The sequence below is a fragment of the Peromyscus maniculatus genome, chromosome 16 (assembly GCF_049852395.1).
Source record: "Peromyscus maniculatus bairdii isolate BWxNUB_F1_BW_parent chromosome 16, HU_Pman_BW_mat_3.1, whole genome shotgun sequence".
NCBI lineage: Eukaryota > Metazoa > Chordata > Mammalia > Rodentia > Cricetidae > Peromyscus > Peromyscus maniculatus.
The window spans coordinates 37,441,216-37,467,629 of record NC_134867.1 but is presented as its reverse complement, the minus strand read 5'-3'; the positions used below and the strand labels follow the sequence as shown (position 1 = coordinate 37,467,629).

General features: G+C 43.0%; 1 protein-coding gene across 3 annotated transcripts; it reads right to left on the bottom strand.

The window, feature by feature from the left end:
• Window positions 1-633: 633 nt before the first annotated feature.
• Window positions 634-26,414, bottom strand: Tbpl1 (TATA-box binding protein like 1). 3 transcript variants are annotated; one of them, XM_006980095.4, is made up of 7 exons: window positions 26,184-26,414; window positions 6,868-7,046; window positions 4,195-4,277; window positions 3,981-4,044; window positions 3,275-3,378; window positions 3,093-3,187; window positions 634-1,164 (listed from the first exon to the last, which is right to left on the bottom strand). In XM_006980095.4, the coding sequence occupies exons 2-7, from the start codon at window positions 7,000-7,002 to the stop codon at window positions 1,085-1,087; spliced, it is 561 nt and encodes a 186-aa protein (XP_006980157.1). In that variant the 5' UTR covers window positions 7,003-7,046; window positions 26,184-26,414; the 3' UTR covers window positions 634-1,084. The 3 variants fall into 3 exon arrangements, with proteins under 3 accessions (XP_006980157.1, XP_006980158.1, XP_076408753.1); XM_006980096.4 differs by lacking the exon at window positions 26,184-26,414 and adding an exon at window positions 25,383-25,749; XM_076552638.1 differs by lacking the exon at window positions 26,184-26,414 and adding an exon at window positions 16,042-16,175.

Below are 26,414 nucleotides of genomic sequence, written 5' to 3'. Positions count from 1 at the left end.
GGGAGGGCAGAGATGAGCTTGCCCATGGCTTTCTGCTTCGAGCCGAGCTCTAACCACACAGTGGCACAGACACAGCGTGTGGGCTTGTTCTTGTTAAAACACAGTGGTGTCAACTTCCGACAAGACTTGTGGGTCAGCCTTGAGCACCAGCCTAAGATCAGTAAGAACCTCCACTGCTCCTCCATCTCCAGCGAGTCTCTGCAGAGTCACAAAGGTAATACGAGGTACAGCCTAGCACAGCCTCCTTCCTATACCCATCGAGAGGAAATGGCCTCTGTAAAACTGCAATTCCTTCGCTTTTAAAAGGCCTTTACCATTTTCTACCATATTAAATTAGTAACACAGAACATTACTGTTTACCTGTGGAGTTCTACCCTAGTTACCTAGAGCTTATATACATGTTTTTTATTTCCAATCTTCAAGGAAAAATTCTAATTGGTATTTGGTAACAGAGCATGAAAAGATACTATATACATGTAGCATACACACATATTTATATATACAGACACACTTCAAAAAACCCACATACTTCAGTCAAAGTCTAAGCCTGCATAGATTTTAAAAAATCATGAATACAGTTTGTTTAAAAGAGAAAATGGTCAATAAAAGTTACAGAATGGATATGAAGAGAGATCTTTTCCAAACTTTTATTTGTGCACATTCAATTTAAAAAGATAACTTTTACAGGTTCTTTGGTGCCCATATTCAGCATACAAAAATGTAAAAGACTATTCACAAATAAAACCCATTAGCTCCAACTGGAAAAATAAGGACAACAATAAAACAATTTTCTTAAGGTAGTGCACACTGACAGCTCTGCCTGTGAGGACATGAGAATTACTGCGAAAATAAATAGAACGTCCTTTTGTAAGAGCAGCAACGTCATGTCTTGTAAACTTCCTTTTTATATTACAGCAAAGTTTGAAGTAAAATCCAAAGGGCCTGGAGCTTACACTGTAGCCGTGAGTACGAACGAGTCTATTTCCTCAGTCACTGTTGGTCCAGTTTTCCTCGAGGTTTGAGTCCAATGTGCAGCAGGTTTCAAGGTGCTCAGTTAGACACTAACCGCTCAACCAAGTGTGAGTTATAAAATTTCCTTCCTGCTTTCAAACACAAATGGGTAGACCTGTTCCACAGCAGTGGCCACAGCCTTTACATTGGGCCCTGTAACCAACAGAACGGGGAGAGGTTGAGAGGGGCCCACAAGAGGGGCAGCTGGGGACACTGACTTCCCAGGGTCAACACACTTGGCCCTGGTTTAGAAGCTCGGGCCACTGTTCAAAATACCGCACTTACACAATCCTGGATGTCCATAATCCCAGCACGAACCCAGAGAAGGGGCTTTCTAGACAGTTAAAACACAAGTTAGGTGCTTGAGTTTTGGGGCACTGGCATGAAAAAACTGCTCTGCCACCGAGGGGACAGACGGCACTGCACCAGTGCAGGAAGGAAGGACAAACCGACTGGACACTCACCGTCCTTTGGGCCACTGTCATCAGTCCAGACTCAACGGAGGGTCCCAGGCCAGGAGGGGCCCAGCCAAGGGATGCAAGGGTGTTACCTAAACACTGGCTCTTAGATTCTAGGGCCTAAGTCTCTAGCCTCACACATTAGCACTGAGGTGGCTGGCAGAGTTCTGGGGGAAGCATCAGGTGATGAAGCGATGCTATGGAGTAATTCATTATTTAGGAATTAACTCACGGACCCTGGATCATTTAAGTAGGCAAAGGAAACACTAAAAAGGAAAAATGGTTTCTTAACTAGTGAACAAAACTTGTTTCACTAGTATATAATCACCTCTTGAAGTCATGAAAACCCAGTTACAGTGCTCTCAGGAACTATCCATTTCACAGGACATTCCAGATGTATGGATACATGGCATAATACTTAATCAGGTCAATAATTAAACATTTAAAAGGAATGATCACAAACACAAGGCATAGTAATTAGCCAGGTTATTTTTCTTAAATCTGTTACGATGTCTTATTTGTCAGTTCAGTAAATATACTCTGGGGGTGGGGCATGTTAAGTCAAGAGTCTCACTCACACTGTAGCCCTGGCTAGCCTGGAACTATGTAGACCAGGCTAGCCTCACAAAGATCTGCCTGCCTGAGTGCTGGGATTAAAGGTGTCAGCTACCACCCCCAGCAAATTCACATTTCTTTAGGTTTACACTGGGTTATCCTAAACTTAACAGAGACCTAACTATACATTGAGACCTTTCAGAAACCTAGGTTCAGAAGTTCAGAAGCATTTGAAAGAGAACAATGGAACTGTTCCTCACTGCCCCATTTTTAGGATTCAGGCAGGAGCCCAGCAATTGGCTTTGAAAGGCCCCAGGAAGATGGGAAAACACACGGCATCAGTTAAACTGCAGCTGATTTGTTAACTCTTCATTTTCTCAAGAATCGAAGCAGCAAAATTCAAGAAGACTAGGAATCTATCTTAGCTCAGTTTTGTTTTGGGGGCCTGACTCCTAAGCAACGTCCAAGTATAATTTATCATCACAGTGCACTTCAAAATCGGCCTGCAAGCTAATGCCTCCCTGGACAGGCCTGCCTATCGAAGGCACCCCTTCCAACTACCTAAAAGGTTCAAGAGATAATGAAACACATGGAGAACATAACAGACAGGAATCAGTTATATCGGAATATTTTGCTTATCACCAGAGCTCATAAAATAGTTTTTCCTAGGTAATTTAAATGCACTATATCATGTTATATATATGTATATATAAGATTATAGTGGAATATTCTAGGTGAAACAATGAGAGTATGTGAAGTAAATACAATCACTTGGGACACTGAGAATGAGCCTCATTAAGACGACGAGAAAGGCAGGCAGACACAAGACAAGCACAGTACAGATCACATGTAAGTAATACAAAGGTAGGAAAACTAACCTCCAGTGCCTAGAGTCAGGGGACTGACTTCCTATGAAGGTTAAAGGAAGTGATTATAGGAGACAAGTTAGACACTGTTCTGACTTTGTTTTTCCACCTCTGCCTCGCAAGTGCAGAGACTGCCCACTAGACACTGTTCTCATCAATGAATCATTCAATCCGGAGCCATTGTGGCTCTGTCATACATTACCTGTCACTGTGATACTTCCTGTTGAAAATATCTGTAATGTAGCTCTTAGAGACTTTATCCGATAGCACACAGCAGGATGAAGTTCAGGTTCATAGCTGTACAAAAACACAACCACGTTTTGTTGTTTACTCTGAATGGCAGCTTCAACGTTTGCATGTTGTCTTGAGTCCCCAAAGACCTACCTGGCATGAGGTCTATTGTTCTTGGTGAATTCTGGCAAACGGATTTCAAAGGGCATGTTACAAACTGCCAAAACATTCACAACCTTAAAATCTGTAAAAATTACCTATGGGAGAGAGGTAAAATTCCATAAATTATTTTGAAACATACAAAAAAGTGCTTATGAAGGTAATCTGTACTAATTAAAAACCCTCAATAACACCTTTTTAAAATGATTATATAATTGAAACTATGTATGTCATCTTTTAAATTTTAGGTATAACTCAATATTGAAAATGGATTATTTAAAACAGAAAAGAGCAAGAATAGGAAAGGAGTTCAAAAGTCAGAATGGAAAAGCTGTCAGAGAATTCAATTCACAGAGTGAAGACTGGGCTCTTAAATTCAATGCAAAGGCATTTCTGTGGGCTCAGGTAGATGGCAGTGATCCTTGTGATGAGCCAGTCAAAAGCTGCTTTTAAATAGTAGAGGTTTCTCTCGACACTGGTAAGCTTATGCTAGGGAAAGAAACTTCAACTGGAGTTTAAAGAGCATTACCCTGCAAGAAAACAAGTCTCCATGGGAAAGCAATTTAGGGAAAAACCAGGATCTTTTCCAAATCCCTACACACTTAGCTACCAAATTCTTGAGATCTGTTTAGTCTATTAAACTTTTTAACTTTATAGAATTAAATCTTTGAACAGTATGCATATTTTTGGAAAATGTTACCTGAAAACCGAGTTTCTGCAGACTACGGGCTAAACGTCTGGCACCAAATTTAGCTTCTTCTTCACTGGAGATGGAGTAGAAAAAGATGATTAGTGGCACGGACGATGCACTCTATACTGAAAGCATCATCGACTGTACCTGACTGTCGGTCCTGGCAAACGTCCTCCCCGTGGAGAGCCAAGCAAAGGAGAAAGCTTACCCAGGCGGCACTCACCTTGTTGCTCCAGTGCAAATAATTTTTCCTGAGGACCAAATTGTAGCTGTAATCCTAGGTTTCCTAAGCTTCATTAATACTTTCTGGAAAAAAAGAATCATCTAATAAGCATCCATCCTCAGACTGTTCTGTCCTACGTGCCCATGTAATGTCCATATGTGACGCCAAGCTCATGCAAGGCTGAAATAACTGTTCATCAAGTCACCATCTTTAAGTCGAGTTCATACTAAACATAAAGTCTGAAGACTGAGTTACAAGTGTGTAAACAGGCCTAAGAAGACGGTGTGCACACATCTCTCCCTGCAGAGTTCTCCCCTTGCCTGACCATATGCACATTAGCAAACTAAAACACAATTCAATCTGAGGAAGACTTCAATCTGCAAAGATCAAGAGGGTGAAACTAAAACATAATTCAATCTGAGGAAGACTTCAATCTACAAAGATCAAGAGGGTGAAACTAAAACATGCTGTGAGTTTTCACAATTAAAAAACAGAGAAATGAAATTACTCTACATTTATTATTCTCCCACCTCAAGACTGTCAATTCAAATTCTTGCTTTGCTTTGCTTTCCTGAGTGGGGGCCTTATCAGGGAACCCAAGTTGGCCAACGATGCGCGATCCTACAGTCTATAGTCCCCACACAGACATGGGGTTTGGCACCTGACCCCCTGTGTTCTTTGTTAAAGGAAGATACTACTAACACATTTCAAAATCTTAGTTGGCCACCAATGAGATTTTTTTTTTTAGCTGAATTTAGTTCATTCTTAGTTTCTAGTTCTAAGAACTTGAGATAATTTACTTAGGGTACACTGGCATTTAGCTTTTAGAATATAAATGAGCCTTCAGATACAATCCTAACTCAAAAATCATTTGTTGTATCGATGGTATGACTGTTCATGTGTACGTGTGTGCAGGCGTACACCATGGTGTGTCGTGTGTGTGCAGGCGTACACCGCGGCATGTCTTTGTCCCTGCTTTCCACTGAGTCTGGCCCATGCCCTTGCAGGGACCTCACCTCTGCCTCCCTTCTCTGCACAGAACAGCACACTCGCACGACCGCATCTAGCACCACATGGGTCTGAGCATCCTAACACATCAAGGGATTTACCCATTAAGCCAGCTCCTAACCCTCCATTTCAAAAGTTGTGTACAGTCATTGTAGAGTGCTGGTGTTTATAAGGCCATTGCTTTAATTAATAAGTGCATCATGGACTCTCCTCATATTCACCATCCATGTTCTTTCCTTTTTCCCTGCTCCCACTTCAAATAGTCTTTCTTTTTCCAGTCTTCCTTCTGCTGTGTCATATGTGTATGTTATATATATTAACTTGAATGGTTTATCTATTTGAAAATCTAGGATCCACAAATTAGAGAAAGTATGTGATATTTGTTTTTCTGAGTCTAGCTTATTTCACTTAACATGCTGACTTTCATTGCATCCTTTTCCCAAGAAATGACATACTCATTGTATATTTATGCCACATTTTCTTTATCCTTTCAGATGCGTATGGACACCTACCCTGATTCTGTGACCTAGCTATTTCCATAGATGCTGAATTTTCAGTTCAGCAGTCTGTAAGGTCTCCCTTCTCCCCGACCTTTTCCGTCCACATCCTTGCCAGCTGTGATGGTTTGAATGAGAATGGCCCATAGGCTCATATGTTTGAATACTTGATCTTCAGTTGGTGGAACTGTTTGGGAAGGATTAGGAGATGTAGCCTTGTTGGAGGAGGTGTGTCATGGGGGTCGGCCGGCTTTGAAGTTTAAAAGCCCATGCTACTCCCAGTGTCAGTCTCTCCCTGACTCCCGACTCTGCCCCAGGCTTATGGATCAAGAGGTGAGCTCTTAGCCACTGCTCCGGCCCCGGGCTTGCTTGCCTACCTTCCCATCAGGAGGATCTTAAAACCCCTGAAACTGTAAGCTCCCAATAGACTCTTCTATAAATTGCCTTGGTCATGGTATCTAACAACAATAGAAAAGTAACTAAAACACCAGTAATCTTGATGTAGTTTTATTTTGCATTTCTCACATTTCTAATGTTTATTAGCTGCATTTTTCAACATGTATTTTATCAAAGCCAAATGCGTACCCATGGTCATTTATAAAGCTGACACCAAATCACTAAGACAACACTGAACACTTTCAAATGTAATGGGTTTTTTTTTTTTTTGCAAGGGGTGGGGGGTTCAAGACAGTGTTTTTCTGTGTATCTCTGGCTATCCTGGAACTCGATCTATCGACCAGGCTAGCCTCAAACTCAGAGATTCGCCTGCCTCTGCCTCCTGAGTGATGGGATAAAAGGCGTGTGCCATCACTGCCTGGCCCAAATGTAATAGGTTTCACAAAATATAAACAAACTCTTAAATCTAGGTTAGGATATGAATCACATTTTAAGCAATTTATTATTAAAAATATATCTTAGCTAACTAAAAAGGAACAGGAAGATTTACACACAATAAACATTCAATTAGGGTATAAAGCCACTAAGACTCAGAGTGAATGGCTACCCCCAGTACCCGCTACTGGATGAGAAGGCACTTCTACAGGGCTCCCTGTTGCATCAATTACAAGCAGCACAGAGCAAGGTGCTCACAAATTCTCCGTACACACTCTCATTCACAGCACTGTCAGATTAGGCTAGAGAGCACATATCCAGAGATTCAGATACTTACTCCAACATCACGCTTATAAATTACATTTGCTCCCTCCAAAGCAATCTTCCGTAAGTTCAAATGGCATCTTGTTCTAAAAACACAGACTACATTTGTAATTAAAATGTCCAATGCAACATCACTGTCTGCATCCATTGGGGTAGTTTAAAAACTTAGTTTCCCACCACGAAGATCACATCCTGGGAAATAAAACAAAATAAAGTCATTGACCTTAAGTGTTCTGCTAATTTGTTTTTCACAAATATTCTTAAAACTAAAATGAAAGAAATTTTACCAATATTACAAGAATCAAATCATGTTTCCTCTTACCACTAAAAATGCCACAATAGATAAACATTATCTTTAAATAACTTTCAATCCTTTAAAGTGAGTAACTCTTCCATGTAAGAACCTGCCCCTATGTTCCAGGTGCGCTATAGTCAGACTCCAAGCACACTGCACTCAAGGGCTAGACCTCATGGTCCCAATGTCCAGTCATTCCTGAGGCCTTGCAGGCACAATACAAAAAAAAAAAAAAAACTAGCATTTTACATAAGGATCCAATTATGTGACTGACAGTGGTGCCTGCTGGTAATCCCTGCACTTAGGAGGCTAGGGCAGGAGGATGGCCCCAAGTTTGAGGTATGACTAGTATGACCCTGTCTCAGAAAATTAAGTAAAAACTTATAACACCTATATACAACCATACAGATTTCAATTCTATGTACCAACCATACCTTAATTTCACTATTTTTTCTTATACTCTTGGCCTTTAATCTTTCATTTTCTGTTCCATGTGTACATCTGAGCTCCCTTTAATCCTTCACTTAGGGTTAATGTATCCTCATTTGTAAGTAGGATTTTAATGGCTATAATGATAACATATATACATATACACATATATGTATATATTTATATATGTGTATATGTATATACACACACACTTTTTTTGTACTGTCCTATCTAAGTTGAGTATCAAGATTATGCCTGTCTCAGAAAAATTAGGGTAGTTTCTTATTGCTTAAAATTCTCTGGAAAACAATATAAAAAAGCTTATTTTCAAAATATTTGAACTTGTAATTTGCTTGAGATTTTTTGAAAATTAATTCAGTATCATTAGTAAGTGTTTTGGGATAACTGACGTCTTCTGTAGCTATGCTAAATTAAAATTTCTGTATCTTCTTACTTTTTAATTTCCAGGGCACAGAATTTTTCCTGGTTTCTTACTGGTCCATACAAGCCTCAGCCACAGCACCGCTCACCCACTTTAAATCTGGAGTCACTCTCCTGTGCTTTTCTGTCCTCACACCTTGCTGACAGGTCTTTATTGTGGTTGAGTTGATCCTCTCTGGATTTTTTTTTTTTTTGGCCCATGCTTATTTCATCTCCTAGATTTGCTCAACTCATTTCCTAAATTCTTACACTGGAAAATACTTAAGCATGAATTCCTTTTTCCTCTTTTTGTATAAACTTCGAAGGCCATTATAACCTGGTGGTTCAGTGTCGCTTTATTGGGTGTATGTTTTCAGTTCCTGTCAATTCTAATAACACTTATAATTTTGTTACTGTTCTTCTTGGATGAATTATGTATTCGGAGTCATCAAGATTTAGAATATGTGAGCACTTGTGGAACTGCTGTCAACCAGCAGTGACTGGGCCAAGCAAAGACTAAACAAGATTATACACAGAAACTGTCCCCATCTAAAAGGGACTGGTTAAATAGAGAATCACTCAAGCCGGGTGGTGGTGACATACGCCTTTAATCCCAGCACTAGTAAGGCAGAGGCACGCAGATCTCTATAAATTTAAGGCCAGCCTGGTCTACAGAGCGAGTTCCAGGACAGCCAGGGCTATTACATAGAGAAACCCTGTCTTGAAAAAAAAAAAAGAGCATCACACATACTATGAAATATTCTTTTATTGTTTATGTATTTAAATCTTATATCTATGTGTGCCACATATTTGGAGGAGCCCTCAAAGGTCAGAAGAGCCATCAAATTCCTTGGACCTGGAATTACAGATGGTAATTCTATGTACCAACCATATGGGTGCTGGCATCTGAACACAGGTCCTCTGCAAGGGCAGCAAGTACACTTCGTCACTGAGCCACCTCTACAGGCCCAACGTACACTTTGATGAATAGTATAAAATACAAAAGCTCCATGGAGGTTCGTGTTGTTTGTTAGCGTATAAAGTTGTGTAGAGATGGCTCAGTGGTTAAGAGCACTCGCTGCTCTTCCAGAGTATGAATTCAGTATCAGGAAGCTCACAAACATTTCTAACTCCAGCTCCAGGGGATCCTACAGCTCTGGTCTCTGTTGGCACCTGTACACACATACATTTAACTAGTATAGGTCCCGATAGTTTATTTTGGTTTATAAATTTAAATATACGTGTGTGTGTGTGTGTGTGTGTGTGTGTGTGTATATATGTCAAAATGTTAACTTCTCTATTCAGAGAATTAGCACATTACAGCGACTTTTTCTTCCTCCATTTCAGTAGAATCTGGATTTTGTTTTTTGGCCAGGCTTTCATGTAGCCTAGGTTGGCCTCAAACTCTATGTACCTGAGGATGAACTTGAACTTGTAATGTACCAACTGAATCTGAATTTTTAAATCAACAAATACATACTAGGATTACAGTTAAATAATAGTTATTTCTATTTTAAGTATCAACAACTTGCATACTCACTGCCTGATGTGTTTTGTCTCATTTTTCAAGTAAAAACCTAGTCTGAGTTTGATCTGTCAAATATCTCCAAGTAAAGTGTTGAACGTCCCAGCTGCCCTGTTTTCCTGCAATGCCGAGTTCCCAGCACTCTACACAGTGGAAGCTGACAGCCTCCGCCTGGGCAGTGACTGCATGGACAACACAGCACTTATATTTCGGTCTCTGGCTCTCTAGCCTGGTGGTTGGTATTCACTGCAGTTACTTCAGCAATTGCAACCTTGGATCGCCTGGCAAACACTGCCACCTCCCGGCTCTGACGACAAACTTCATCAACAGCAACCACACCACACTTTCCACATGAGAGTTAACCGGAGAGGCCACAATAAACACTGTCATAGAAACAAAGCAAAAGTAACCTTAACCTCCCATGGAGGACCAAAAAAGTACAATGAAAGAAATCTGCTTCTACACAACAAAAGAATGGTGCTACCCTAAGAGACTGGTGTTGCAGCTGTGGATGTTAGAGCAGCCTCAAAGGCTGACCACAAAATTAGCATCCATCATTTGAGAAGTGCCAAAGCAGGGCAAGACTGGTGACAGACCAAGTTACACGGCCACACAGGCCCACTCATTTGCTCCCAAGAGATCCCTCTTTTCTAAGTCAGACAAACTAACAGTTCCAAACCAACATCCAATTCTCTATAAAGCTCCCGAGTTGTAGATGGGAAAACAGCCATTGTACTTCCTGATTCCATCACACTACCCAACAGTCCACACTCCCCCGAGAACAAGAGAAAAAAATCGTATTTTGCCTCTCGGGAAAAGAATGTTCTTTCCCCTCTGAGAAGCAGCGTCAACTGCAGAGGAGGGCTTGGCCATGCTGCCTGCATTTGCTGTGACACTGGTCGGTTGGTCGCCAGCTTTCTCCAAGTCTTCAGTTCCTCTTTTGCAAACTGGTGATATCCTAAGTATGGCGAAGGGAGGGTCAAGTGCCGTTATCAAGAACACAGCAAGTATCATGCACCAAAGTTGTGGATGCATTTCCAGCAAATTATGGCAACGGAACATTTCTGAATGAGTTGACAGAAAACTCGAGAGCCATTAAAGCAACAGATGGAAAGAACCAGATCCTTACAGGTTAGGCGGGGGTCAACACACCAGTCATGGGCCAGTACCTGGTTAGTAAAAGTTTTACTGAACTCAGCCATGCTCATGTTTCCATAATGACAAGAGCACAGGTGAATGGTTCTGAGCAAGACTCGTAGGCCTAAGCTATTTACTATAGGCCCCTAAAAAAGTCTGATGATTCCTTGGCCAATCCACTAAGGTACACCCTAAAATATTTAACACTGAAAAACACAAAGTCCATTTTAAAAATTAAAAGTAACAAAAAGAATCCGTGTAAAAAGGTCGTTGACTGGACTCTGGTTGAACAAACCAATATAAAGGATTTAAAGGGTAGCTTCAAAGATCGCTGCAGATCTAATGGGCGTGAGTGATAGTAGGGAACGACTGTGACTGTTGTTAGGTGAGATAATGGAGTAATAACTTGGACATCCCCAACAGAGCTTTACACAAGTATTCAGGAGAGAATGTCATCTACCTCATCAACTTGAAAATACAAGAATCCTTCCATATCAAAACTCAGTAACAGATTTCTTGGGGTCCAGGTGGCTTTCAATGTCTGAAATCTAGCCACACAAATCTGCACAATCTATTCAAAGATGAGTGTCTCATGGGAGAAGATGAAGACACACAATGCAGGCAAATTCAGGAATTATACAGTCAATTCCATTTTAATTCTAGAACTGCTGTCCTTTTCGATACATTATCTCCAGGTTAAACTTCCTGCACTCCCTTTAGACCACCTTCCCGTTCAAGGGGCAGCAGAGGGAAAAAGGCAGATCAGTGTGGGGCACAGCACAGCTGCAGAGGAGAACTGGAAACCTTTAAAAGCTTCTTTGGAGGTGCCATTCTCTCATGAAGACATTCCTGTGCTTGTCTCCAGAACTTATGCATCTGACATCAGTCCTCGGAGTTACAATTATCATTTTTTATACAAGTATGCAAGAAAAGAATTTATAGTATGCCTGGACTCACAGAAAGCCACAGGAAAGGATATGGCACCGATATTATATGAAACCCTGAGTAAATGCTGAAGCAAACACAGCTCATTACATTAAAGTCAACAAAATTAACGTTCGCTATGCACACCTCTACCTACTAACTGTACTACTTATTCTGACTATAGACCCTAATACCTGTAAACCCAGCACCTGGAAGACAAGGAGGAGATCACTGCAGAGTCAAGACCAGCCTAGGCCACACAAAGTGAGACCTGCCTCACAAACAAATAGCCCGAAGACTGGAAAACAGATGGCATTCATGTAAATAACTTGCTTCACAATGATTATCATGGTTTTGGGTTTGTTTTTTAAATCTACTCTACAGAGAAGGCCAGCAAGATACAGAAGGCTCCATACGTAAAGGCTCTCACTGCTACCAAGTCGGACAACCTGAGTTCCATTCCTGGGACCCACATGGTGGAAGAAAAGAACTCCAGCAAGTTGTCTTCTGTCTGACCTCCACACACTTGATGTGGACATGTGGGCATACACACCGAGATAAATAAATATAAACGAAGGACAATTGAATAAGACAAAACTTTACAGAGAGCTACGAAGACTATTATTAGGAATAATCTCTGATTGTTGGCAACTATCTATTGAAAACACACACAAAGCAACATGAAAAGAAGTCACTATCTCTAGGCAATGGTGTCTAAAAGGCAGTAGGAGAGATTTAAACGCTGTTCCTGTTCTGAATGAGAGCACTACTAGAAGGTTCCCCTCCAGGCTGCGCAGCTGCCTGGGGACTGTGGCTTGCTGCCACTGCCCTGCACCCCAGGAGTGAATTTTACCAGAACCACTGCTAGCCAGGGAAAGGAGATTCCAACTCTGAATATGCTTTCTACAGAATCCAGTTTTTGTACCTTGGTATGCTGAACCACAGGAGACCAGAAGCCATCCACATTTTATTAAATACAAATTTAAATTTGGGGGTTCAAACATAAAGATATACCAGTTCCTTATTATGCACAGACAAAATTGATTTTACATATATTCCTTAGTATTTTAAATAAACTGTGATAGTTAATCTCAATTGTCAACTGGATGGTACTAGCATCACCCAGGAGATGAGCCTCTGGGCATGCTTTAAGGAATTACCTTAATTGGGTTAATCGAGGTGGGAAGATCCAGCCTCTGTGGCAGCAACATTCCCAGGCTGGACCCTGGACTCCTTAGACAGAAAAGAAGCCGAGCTTCTTGGACTATGGATGTGATATGACCAGCTGCCTTAAACTCCTGCAGCCGTGACTTGTGAACCAAAATAAATCTTGTCTCCCTTAAGTTGCTTTCAGGGTATTCTGTCCCAGCAACAGAAAAGGAAACTGAGACACTGTTAGTCTGTGTGTCTGTCTGTCCGCAACTCTCTATATGTATGTATACATTTTCACCTCTTTTAGAGACAGAGTCTCACTGTATAGCCCTGACTGCCTGAAACTTATTTAGTACACCAGGCTGGCCTCAAACTCAAGAGACTCACCTGCCTCTGTCTCCAAAGTGATGGGATTAAAAGCACATGTCACCACCCACTGCAATGTGATTTTTAAAGAAACATGTCATTTCTGATTGTATTTGAAATACTCAAAAGGAGAATAAAAGAAACCCATATCATAATCACGGTTAAGTTTTTCTAGGCTATTGGATTCATATATTTATCTGAGCATATTAAACAAGACTGTGATCATATACAAGTGCTACCTTATAAAGTCATGAAGGGATTTTGTAAAAATCTTTTGACAAGAAAAGCCCTTTGACAAGGGCTAGAGATGGCTCAGTGTTAAGAGCACTGGCTTCTGTTCCTCCCACATTCACATGGTGGGTCACAACTGTCTGTAACTCCAGTCCGAGGAGATCTGACACCCTCTTTTGACCTCGGTAGGCTACAGGCAACATGTGTGATGTACAGACATATATGCATACAAAATAAAGCAAAAAATGATAACAAATCTTTTACAATTTGAGATACAAAAAAATAGCAACACTGAATTAGTTGAGTATTTCCTGAGTATTAATAAGAGTAAACTCTTTAAATACTATTAATCACTTACAGGTCTTTGAACTTTTTTTGGTTTTTCAAGACAGGGTTTCTCTGTATAATTTTGGCGCCTTTCCTGGAACTCGCTCTGTAGTCCAGGCTGGCCTCAAACTCAGAGATCCACCTGCCTCTGCCTCCCGAGTGCTGGGATTAAAGGCGTGTGCCACCACCGCCCAACGAAGTTAACTGTTTTATATCGTTGGTTCATTTTCCTTATTCATAAGGCTCATCTATAAATATCAGCCTACTTAATGTATTCCTTCTGCTGAAACAGTTCATTGTACTAATAAGTTTAGACCTGAAGGGCGAGCCAGCATGGAGAGTGGGAGACTTAAAGGGAGAAAAGAGGAAAGGCAAGGACAGGTCAAATTGTCACCCTTGCCACGTGAAGGATTCTATCTGCCCCAGCTGCGGTGGTGAGCTGGAAGGTTGGGGTGGGAAGGTCATGCATTTACATCTAAGAAGTAAATCATTACCACTCTGTAATGGGAGGACTAGAAGATGAGCTTGGTGAGGAAACCTGATCAGTGGTCCAGGGAAGAGTGGACCCCAGTAGTACTAGGTGACAAGGAAAAGTTCAAGGGACCAGGTAAATGCTTCGTGATAGATACAGGGATGAGAAACGGTAAAACAGAGAGTGACTTCAGGTCTCTGGCTAAGCTTATCATTTACTGACACTGAAGGGAAGGACTGACTGCCCAGGAGAGGGACATTCTGAACTCCCAAAAGTTGTGAGACATCCAAGGAGATACAGAATAAATCATCAGCAAAGCATCTACCTTTCAAGCAGGGTCTTGGTCTGGATTGGAAATGAAAATCTAGAAACTCTAATGTAGAAAGTAATTAAAATCATTATGAGTAAAATTGGAAAAAAAAAATGTAATTGAGAAGTCTGCCACTCAGAACAAAGCCAGAGTGTCCTTATTCTGAATTCCATTACCATGCTATTGTGCACCGCTCGGTTACAGACATTTCCATTCTGTGCAATCTCTCCAGTGAAATCTGTCCCGTTTGATTCTTCTTGAGAGACAGAGGCTGCTCAGAAGCACCGTCTAATTCTTCTTCTGTATCCTGGCCTTGGCACGGTTCCCAAGGCACTAAACACATTCAATAGAATGTGTAGAGTTTAATTGTTCTCTCACGCACACACAGGCGTGCAAGAGCTCAGCAAATTACTGAGTGAAAGCAATCTTTTATGATCCTTTCGACTGGGGGAAAGGTTCTGAAGCAGGTGCCTTGGTGCCCTCGTGTGTAAACACAGGCCACAACCTGCCAGAGTGCTGGGGCACACATGGGAAACACTTAGCACCGCACTTGCACATGGTAAGCTTTGATTTAGGTATTCTTGCTGTTACTATTGTTATCTCCTTTCTTCCTCTTCCATGAGCAGAGAAATGTTCAAAAATGGAAAGGGTTTCTGGTGACTCATTATCGTTTTCAAGCTTTGGGACACAAAAACACTTCACGTATCTTCAAATTTAAAAGCAAAATAAAGCATACAATTTGATGTAGCAGATCAACAAAATTAGTATGGGGGAACCTAGATTTAGCCATAAATTAAAAAATACTTCTAGCCTTGATAAAACTATTTTAAATCAAAACGCATGGTGACTACTGACTTTGGGAGTCTGGATTGGGACAAATGGTTGGTTGAGAAGCAGGTATGTGGGAAAGTGGGCAGGACCACCAAAGACTGATCAGGTACACATATTGTAAAATAATTCTGCTAAATTTGATTTAGATTCCTACTGAAGCCAGAAAACTCTATGTACTACAGGTTCAGGCATTACATTTGAAAGTTAAGCTTAAGATGATCATTCGTTTTAAGGTCCTCTTGAGCGGGTCTTCCATGTGTCCCTATTTTCATTGACTACAGACTGTCGTTAAACAGAGAAGGGATTGGGGGGTGAGGCGGCTCATGCCTGTAATTCCAGTAACCAGAGGCAGAACAGGAGGGCTGCCTGGAGTTAAGGCCACTACAAGGTGGGTTCCAGGTCACCGTGGGTTTCAGAGTGAGACTCTGTCTTTCTCTAGCTCTGTCTACTCCTTAAATCAGATGTCCTTCTTCAAGTCTAAGGTAGCCCTTGAGAAGTTAAATTAAAATTGCAGCAGTTGGGGATACCTTAAAACTGGATAAAGACAAACCCTCTGTGTGCTTGAAGAGGTGGTTGTTTTCTTCATGTTTTAAAAAATATGTCCTAAGTCATAGTCCTCCTGTGGCTTTCTGGGCTTCAGCTGCTATCTATGAACTTTATGGCTGGCTCCTTGGTCAATCGTGATCTATCAGAGACTTGATTTCACATTTCCAACTACCTACTAGGTATATCTATTAAACTGAACCAAATCACCCAAACAAAACTTACCAATCCCATCAGAAACACTTGACTTTGCTTCTTCTAGTGTTAATACACAAAGTCACCAGCCAACATTCACTCATCTCAGTTGAAACTGTCAGAATCTCAGACATGTTCACTCATGTATGTTATCCCAGCACTGTGGAGGCTGAGGCAGGAGGACTGTCATTAGTTTAAGGCTAACTCTAGCTACAGACAGAGTTACAGGTTAGTCTAGGCTAGAGCGAGACCCTGGATGAAACCCATACCCCATGAAACTTCAGAGCCCTCCTTGAGGTACCGTTTTTCTCTTATGCTCAGATAACTTAATAATATCTAGCTTCTTTTCTGTGTCCAAAGCAACCACTTTATTTCGGGATTTCTTGCACACCATTATGGCAAAAGCCTCCCACTAGAACTCTTCTCTGTTTGCAATCTCCAAAATCTAGTCCATCTACCAGATAACTACCAGAATTATCTTCCTAACTCTGCCACATTCCTACTAAAAAAAAAAATCCCTTGCCTCTCTTAGACAAACAAAATAGGATCTAATCTACTTGGCTTGGAATGCTGTGTGCTTCCCACCTCCAATTTTCCTTTTATAACAGAATCTACTTAAAACACACCCTTCCAGCCTCTAATTTATAGCATACTGCTTGTAATGGCAGATCACTTTCTGCCTGTCCCCATTTCTTCAACTAACAAAGTCTTACTCCAACTGCACATTTAGTATATAACTAACGTCAACTAAACCCTGTGGGGATACAACTCAGAAAAAAAGGATCAGGGGAGGAACTCTTAGCCATTATAGTCTAGTGGTAAAGCAGACCACAAACAGGCCAGCAATGAAAACAATCAGAAGGTGTGGCCTAGGAAATAAACAAGATAAGGGGAGCTAGTTTAGGAGGAATGATGGACGGAAGTAATTTCAACTATCTGGAGAAACGAGACAGGAGTCTTAAAGGAGATCTTAAGGAGCCAGCCCATGGAACTGGAAGACATCAGCAAAGGAAGGGATCTGTCTATGTTCTCTCTACTAGATTGCAGATTCCAGATCTCTTGAGAAATACTCAATTTAAATGTCTTTAACTCTTGGATCAGCAACTTGGTTGAATACTTTTGGGACAAATCAAATAATTGTGGGACTAGGGGCAAGTGGAAAGAACAGATTTTATTCAAGGTGGCAATAAGTATCACAGAAATTAAGATTTAGACTTATTTAAAACAAATGGTAAACCAAGAGGTATGTATTCTCATTTATACATAGTACTTTTTACATCTGCCCCCCCCCAATTACTCCCTTCTTTATTTCACACAAGGATCCTCATGATGCATCTCTTAAAGCTATTCCATAAAAACTGGTCACCACAGAATGATTAACCTGTCAAGGCTCTTTCAGGATACTATTCACTTCATAGATAATGGTCATTTCTCTATTTAGACAAACTAATATAGTTTCACGGCTAGACATGGTGGCCCTCAAGTGTGATCTCAGAAATGGGGGAGCCAGAGGATCACCAGTTCAAGGCCAGTCAGGGATACAACCCAAGATCCAACCTCAACCTCAAGACAAACAAAGACACACTGGTTTCAGACATCTGAAGCTCTTCTAATTTTAACAAGTGAAAAACCCAAAAGCTAAAACGAATGTGCACATTTTTAACACACACACAGCTAAATACTCGCTGCTTCTCAGAGATATGTCTGGGATATACCCAGGCTGTGTGGTACAGCCTACCATTCCGAGGCCTACACATGTGTGCAGTGTGATTCCTGCCTTGCATCCTAGAGGCAATAGTAACAGGATGGTGACTATTTGTGTATCTAAGCAAACCTAAATAGAAAAGATACAGTCAGCATACTAGGTGACAGGAAATTTTCATTTCCATTACAATGAAACCACCATCATATATGTGGTTCATCAGTAACCACACCTTCATTAGATAGGTATGAAACTGCCCAAGTAGGTCTGCACAGCAGTGAGTTTTTAAATTACTGACAAGCTTTAAGTTGTCATAGTAGAACTCATATTAGCAATATGCTGCTGAGAAGATGTGAGAATTATTCATGTGGACTTTTTATTTTTATTTTTTGTTGTTGTTATTGTAGTTGAGCACATGTTCTGATGTAGGGACTCCAACTCACTATGCAGCTAAGGATGACCTTATACTCCTAATCCCCCTGCCTCCACCTACCTCCCAAGTGCTGGGATTACAAGTATGAGTCATCATGTCTGGCTTATCCAATTTTTTAATATGCTATGCCATACATCATTTTCCTTGTACCTCGACAAGACCACAGAACAGAGAACCTTCCAGAGTAGCACACCACATCTGCTGCAGATCTATAAATTGATGACTACCTTCTTTAGCATGGCTGGACTTCCATGTCCTCCCTAAGCAAGAACAGCAGAGATCCCAGGATGTGGCCAACCCACGATCAATGAAAGGCTGCTCAGGACTACTTCCCCAGGCTGCCTGAAGATATGGGTAAGGAGATGTACAAGACACACAGCAGCCAAAAGCAGGACAGTGAGAAAGGTCCTGGGGCTCCAGAAAAGAGTCAGGCAAATCAAACGGGAGGGGTGAGGATGAAACTCAGGGCCTCACAAAAGCTTGTTCCACAAAAGCTTCAGGTTCACTGTGAGTTAGCTGAGGTTCAGACAAACCATAACCCATCTTCCTATCTGCACCCCGTTGTTCTAGATTAGCTTTATAGCCTCGTATCTGTACAACAACATCTGGTCCTCAAACAGTATGGTGCAAAGAACCCTGAGAAACACTTAGCAGTGTGTCAGAACTATCTCCAAACCAGCAAGTTTTGCTGTAAAGAGCAACATGACATAAAGAGTAAGGCATTCATTCAGTCTCTCACACCACTCAGCCTTCCTTTCTTTTTGAGACAGGACATCAATATGTAGCTCTGGCCAGCCTCTACCTCCACTGCACTGGATGAGCTACCAAGCCAGGCTCAGGACTTGCATTCTCAAAAGTATTCCGACACTATCCTCAGAGTATTTGAAGTTAAAGGAGCTATAAACCTATATAGGGTTTTGTTGTTGTGTTTTGGCACAAAAGCCAATCATTTCTCCTCACTCCCCTGCCCCCTAATATATCTGGGATCCATCCATGTGGCTGTGAAAACAGGGTTAACACAATTTGATCAACACAGGATGGATTCTGACTAATCTAGTTGCTCAACTAAATCAACAGGATCAAACTGACTTCACTTTCTTTAATCAGGAGAACAAAGTCTTATCTCTGAATACAAACATACTTGCTAATCTCATGTGTAAAATGCAGCTGAAACATGGAAAAGGGAGTTATGGAACTTCACCCCTATGTATTTAAAACATTACACACCTTGCTTATTGGTGTGTGTGTGCGTGTGTGTGTGTGTGTGTGTGTGTGTGTGTGTGTGTGAGAGAGAGACAGAGACAGAGAGAGAGACAGAGACAGAGAGAGACAGAGACAGAAAGAGAGAGACAGAGACAGAAAGAGAGAGACAGAGACCGAGACCTGAGAATTAAACTCAGGGCCTCACAAATGTTAGGCAATAACTACCACTGAGTTGAATCCTCAGCTAATGTAGTCTAATGATGGTATATTAGTATTTTATAAAAATATTACTTTGAAAAAAACAGGACTTAAATATTAGACAAAATAGAAGACAGAAGTCTGAAATCCATTTTGTTTAAGCAAAAATTTTCTTTTTGATACAGGGTCTTGCTCTGGCTGGTCTAGAACTCCGTGATCGCCTGTCTCAGTCTTCTGGGTACTGATATTACAAGCCTGCTCCACCAGGCCAGGCTAACTTCTTTTTTGGGTGGTTTCCAACGTTCAATTAAACTACAAGACCTGGACTTAACTTAGTTAGCTATCTTGACAATTAACTATAATTATCAAATTATTTCCCTGATTAGGTAGCCACAATGTCTGGTTTGAGCCTTACTATCAAAAAAAAAAGTTTTCAGTTCTAAAGCCTCTGTAATCACTGGCACAGACCAACAGCTTCAGCCACTTCTAAAAGTCTAAGAAAACTATTTACTGTACAACAGTTATAGTGACGAGGAAAACTCAAATGACTGATATGGGCTCTAACAAACTTCAGTTTACCATCAGTTAGTACACAAGTAAAAAGGAAGGTCTTCTAAAGAAGACTAATTCCGCTAATGAATCAATGGGGCTATTTCTTTTATTTGGAAGTACTGTGGAGCGAAGCAGTCGGGTCCACAGGGAAACACACTTCCACAGCTGTAACCCAGAACCAGACCATGCTCTGTGGGTCTGCCATAAGTGATAACCAGATGCCTGTGTGACAATTACAGATTTCAAGAAGTACCCCACCACACGCACACTAAAAGCTAACGGCAGAGATGAGTTCAACAGCCTGGGAGCAAAAGGACCTTCAATAATGTAGCAGACAGTCTGGGAACAAAAGAAAGGAATCAGCGATCTGATGGTTCCCGTGAACACACTCTGTAGCACCAATGCTCACAGCACCTGCTCAAATGCCTTCTTAGTCCTTCCACTTAAACCTCACAGCAACCCTTTCAGTAGCACAGACATTAACTCCACATTGCAGACAAGGGAACTGGGGCTTTGGGAGGTGAAAGACACTTGTCAAAATGACGCCATAGCACTAACAAAAAGCAGAACCATGATGGTGAACGCGGGCAGCTGCTAGGTAGGCATAGTCCATACTTTTAAATGTCATAGCAACTCTAACACCAAGAAAATGGAACCAATCCTGATCAAATTACTACCTTACAACTAAGAGCTTCAAACTTAGAGCAGAAGGAAGGCTAACCCCACAGAAACTACTTAATGTTTTACTTCTAAGAGGCTGCAAGTCTTCACCTAGTGAGGAAAACTTACCCTTATCCAGGCCCATCTATACACGAAGCTGTCTTTCTTGCTAGGCACCATTAGTACTGTCACTCACAAGTCATGAGCAAATGCTTCCTCAACACACCATCTAACTTCTATCTTGTGTGTGTACACAAATGGGCTCATGCCTGTGTGTGCCTGAGTTTGGACATGCATGTGCCACAGCATGGAGATCAGAGGCCAACCGCAAATATGGGTCCCCACCTTCTACCTAGTTAAGACAGGTTCTCTTTGGATTCACTGCTGCTTATGCCGGGCTAACTAGCCTACTAGTCTTCAGTCTCTGCAACTGTTCTAGCCACAGGACCACAAGACTTGTAGCCACACTACCTCACCTGACTTCGTGTGGATTCCTCACATGTGCAAGCCAAGTGCTTCCCCCACTGGCCACCAGCCTAGGCCTCAGCATTCTTTGTCATGAGTGAATACGAGATGGTTGAAATAAGCTAGAGCCAAACTTTCGTACTGCATGAAATCTTAAAGTTTCATTGACTTCATGTGAAGAGAGATCTAAACTGCCCAAGAAAACACTTTGATGTAATTTTTAAACATTTCATAAGATCCCTGGTAACATGTTTCCTTGCACAAACCCAGCCATTTAGACAAATTATCTTCTGTGTTATCATTAATCACAAATAATAAAACCAAGTGAGCAGAATTTCCATTGTGAACCGACTAGTGACATACTTCTGGAATCTTCACAAATATAAAAGCAACACATTCTCTATGTCCCTTTCTAAAGACAAGACATAATGCACCATAATACAAAAATCACATTTGTTGAGATGTCCTGGAAGACCCCAGGTCTGTCTCAACTCCTAGTAATGTCCCACAGTGGCACTCCTAAGATACAAACAACCCCGCATCTATCACTCAAGCTGTGGTGATCGGTCATTCTTTCAATTGCTTGGATTGGTTAAAACAAAGCCCTAATCCTGTCTCTGATGTTCTGGGTGCTTATAACTCGAACCACTACACAGAGAAGTTGGAATGTTACACAGACAAAAAGTTAGGTTTCAGAAAGGCTCTTCTCTGGGTCCCAACCTTGGCACTACAAAAAGAGGTTCTCCTCCTCCTGGAAAGCCCTAAGTGCAATAAAAATAAACGTGATCTCCACCTAGTAAACAAATTAATCTCCAAAATACACATAGAGGATACGAATACACAATATGATGACGACTCGGTGCTGACGCTCTAGAAGCTTCGTTATATGAGGCAGGATGACATCTATACACCAACAATTACAGAACCAATAGGTATGTAATACAACATCTCAAATCCAAACGTGCATCAGCTATGCTTGTGACCCATGCTTGTCAATTCTCTGTCATCTACACACACACACACACACACACTCTTCAAGTGGCACCAGTCAAAAAAAGAGGGGAAATAAAATGGATAGAAATTTCAGTAAAATTTTATAGTTCAAATGTCAGCTAAAAATCTCATGACACTCAAAGCTTTAATTTGGAGACATGATGAAAACTTTCTACTCTAAACTCTTTCAAAGTCAATTGAAATTTTATTTTTCATAGTAATAATTTCATCACATGGTTGATGATGCAACAGAAAGAAATCAGTCACCAGGTTACTCAGTGGCCTCCTTTGTTTAAAATGTGCTCATGCCCACTCAACTATATTATACAGAATTGGCTAACTTTTAAAGAATGTCGCATTTCTGATGAGAAATGCCATGTTCTAAAATACTGTTATGTTCCATGATCTGTTGTACTTTATAGCAAATTCTGCATGCTCTACTCATAGATATACCTACAAAAATTTTTCATGATACTATTTCCCACCTGAAGAAAAATGTGTGGAAATTACTTATGCACTTCCCTCAAAATTGCAAAATGTAGTTTTAGTCAGATATTCAGATGCAAAATGGTAAGAAAAGATGGTGTTAAATATAACTTTAGACTAAGAACTACAAAATCTTAGGTTCACTAACACAATAATGTCTGCAATACCTTTTTATCTTCAAAAAATGTGACTGTCTATAATAACAGTAGTGCCACACGTGCTTCTTAAACACCTTTCATGATAAAGAGCTCAAATATTTTCACATGATTCCAATAGTCTTTTGAATTGGAATGGGTTTACAGCTAACAGTTATTCTAAAAGAATATAGAACTTCTGACATGCCCACTCCAGTTCTCCAAATAAAAGGATTCATATGAAAATGCAACAAAGTACCATTAATGAAAAACATACACAAGCCCAGGGCATGTGCTAAAAACTCCACAAGAGGCAGAAAAAAATACAAAAAGTATAAAAAAAAATCAGTTTCGATCAGGACACAAGTAAACAGAGAAAGTAAGAACATGAGTGCTAGGGTTAATACCACAGAAAGCAGAACCTGAACTAATGAAAGGAAGAAGCTAGAATTGACCTGCATTCAGGGACCGGAGGAGACAGAGGTCTCAGCAAACGGCCCAGCTGTACAGTACAACGGTTTAAAGGTAGCTCTGAGGTGGAGGGCGTACCTCGGGGCTCAGGACCACAGCCTCCAGTGGGGTGATCTCCAAACAGCCTCCACAGAACAGCCATATAAAAAATGGGTAGCAGTCTCACCACGGCTTCGAAAATACTGAGTTTTAAAACCTAATTTGTTTTCCAATGTTCAAATTTCCAATCCTTTTAAAAAGGAAAACTGTTCTTCCCTTGTAAACCTGGAAGTACTTCGGCTAACAACCCTGGACCCAAAAGTCCTGGCTAGAAGCTTAAAATGAAAACATATGACTGAAAAAAGGATACCCTGTCTGGTTCTTGTTCGAGAAAGCACACAGCAGCAGATCATTACAGCTTCTGGTACTCATTTTGGGAGCACAGAGTATAGGAGAGGGCCGGGCGTCATGATGACATCCTTCTGCTTAGGAGAAGCCAGGCTTAGCAAGGGACAAACTGAACCCATGGTTGACATACTGCCTTTATGATTATCAGTGTTGTTTTCATCATTAATCTTCAATTTTGTATGAAGGCCTTTGTTCCTACTGACCACAAAAATGTTTTGACTGTAGAGCATGACCTTTCCTGTACCACAGAGAAACTCACTTACTGATGGAAAATTCACTTTTGTTTTCTGAGACAGATATATATATATATATATATATATATATATATATATATATATATATATATATATATATCAGGAAGACCTGGAACTTATTATTATGTACCCCAAGTGGGCCTTGAACTCAAATCCTCCTGCCTCAGCCTCCCAAATGCTGGGATCATAGGCATGTGCCACGACACTCAACATAATATGGTTGAGCAAAGCATAAAACAAATAGTTTGCGAGGCAAAGCTGAAGAGCACAAACCGATGAATATTTAATCGGGCATATCCAAACCCTAAATAATTCTTTCAACCTGACAGCGCTTAAAGTCACTTCTTGATTTGAATGGACTGCTATTTTCTCAAACTTGGAAAGAGACTGCAAATTATGGCCGGAAGACTAAATGCCCTTCTTACATTTTTCCCTTTTTCAATTACCCCAGGGCATCTGTTACGGTTTCACACACAAGTCACAATTCTAAGGCACTCTCTTTAAACAGAAACACACAAGTTCACACTAGTCACTGCCAGGGTGGCTCTGGAACCGCAGGTGACAGATGCAAGTCACAGAGCTCACAGATGTGGACTGGCTGCGGCTTGACTCTTGGGTGCAATGTGCACACTGGCAGCGCCTGCAGATGCGCAGCTCGGCACAAGGAGGGTTTTTTTTCTCTTTCAGTCATTTCCTATTTTATTTACTTCTAGGACCCGTCCTGGCTGGCGGTTATGAAGCGATTATCCCCCGCCACCATCACCACCACCAACACCACCACCACCTCTCATCCCTGCTCAAAACCTATTCCCGATTCATTTTCTCTTCCCGCCTTCCAGATCCGTCCCCCCACCCACCCCCCACCCCGCGAAGCCTAATTCGGCTATGACTATTATTATAAAGCGGGGCTCCTCCGGGCAAGTGCCAGAAGCAAGAGGCGGCCGCGCCGCTATTTGGGGGAGCCTTCGCGCCCCTGCACGGGGGGCCGCCGCCGCCGCCGCTGCAAGTTTTTCCGAGAAGCAGCGGACCCCTCGCTGAGTGGCATGGCCCCCTTTTCCCCCCCGGGGGGTTGGGAAGGAGCCGGGCTCCACGACCGGGGACCATCCCTGCCGGTCTTCCCCCGGTGAAGCAGGGGCGCCCCACCCCCACCCCGTTATCCTTTACACTGGGATGCCCAAGCCGCCCGACCGGGTCCTCTCCACTAGCCGGTGGCCCCGCGGCCACGCTCCCCGGGCTCGGGTCCCCCCCATCCCCGCGCAGCCCACCACCGCAGCCCGGCAGGCAGACGGCCCCCCGGTCTCGGGCTGCCCCCCGGGGGCCCGCCTCCCCACCACCACCACCACCCTCCCCCCGCACCCCCAATCCCCGATCCCCATCCCTACCCCCACCAAGGACCGCCGACGGGGGTGGGAGGTGGGGGGGTGGGGGGTTACCGTGGGAAGACGGGGCGGTCGCAGAGGACGCGGCGGCAGCGCTGCTGCCGGTTGCGTCGGACGCGGAGGAAAAGCTGGAGGAAGAGGATGAGGATGAGGCGGACCCGCTCCCCAGTCTCCATGGAACTCCCGCCCCGGCCCGTTGCTAGGAGCCCCCGGGGCTCGGGCTCCGGTCTTGCGGGCTTTTGTTGTTCCGGGTACAGGGCGGCCGCCGCTTCCCCCGCGACAATAAATAGACGAGAGGCGGGCGGGCACCGAGACGGCGCGCGGCGGGCTAGAGCGCCGCCCAGGCCCGGGCGCTCCGGGGATCCTCGCTAGCCGCCCACTTCCGGCGCTCGCTGCTTCCTCCCTCCCTCCCCGCCCGTCCGCCCGCCCGCCCGCCCGTCCGTCCTCTCTCCCCGCCCGCCCGTCCGTCCTCTCTCCCCGCCCGCCCGTCCTCCCCGCCCGCCCCAGCCGCTAAGCTCGGGCTCGCCTTCCTGCTTCCTGTGGCTGCCGGGCAGGCCCTTCAGCCCAAGGGCTGGGCTCGGCGGAAGTGGCCCCGGGGGCGCTGGGAGCCCCGGCTGCATTTTTCCTTGTGGCTCGCCCAGGGGGAAGAAGAGTTTGCTAACCCTGCGCTGCGCCGATTTCCAGCTGATCGCCGGGGAGCAGCGTAGCGCAGATCGGCTTTCATGGTGGTGGTGGTGTTTTTGTAAACCAGAACCCATCGGTGTATACAAAAGAACCCAGCTCACAGCCATCGGGCCCTGGTCCTGAACCCGGGAAGTGGTGGCGGGGGCGGCGGGGGGCTCTCCCCGGCCTTACTCAGCGAGGGCGGGCGGGCTCGGCGGGCGCAGCAGAGGCGTGTGTCCGTCGGGCGGTCGCGGCGGGGCCAGACTGAACGCTGGCCACGCACCCTGGCCGGTTTGAACGGCCGCACCGGGCGGGCCGAGTGCGCCCTCGGGACCCCTCGGGGCGGCGGGAGCCGTGCTGCGGTGCTGCGGGCGGCGGAGCGAGGCTCCTAACGGCCCCGGAGCGGAGCGGCGCCTCCACCGC

What these genes read in the sequence shown, in the direction of transcription:
- Tbpl1 (XM_006980095.4), bottom strand. Translation starts at nt 7,002, where the DNA reads ATGGATGCAGACAGTGATGTTGCATTGGACATTTTAATTACAAATGTA. An exon ending in ATTTGCACTGGAGCAACAAG is followed by an intron (nt 4,045 to 4,194) that starts GTGAGTGCCGCC and finishes CTCCATCTCCAG; the next exon opens with TGAAGAAGAAGCTAAATTTG. An exon ending in AACAATAGACCTCATGCCAG is followed by an intron (nt 3,188 to 3,274) that starts GTAGGTCTTTGG and finishes GTTTTTGTACAG; the next exon opens with CTATGAACCTGAACTTCATC.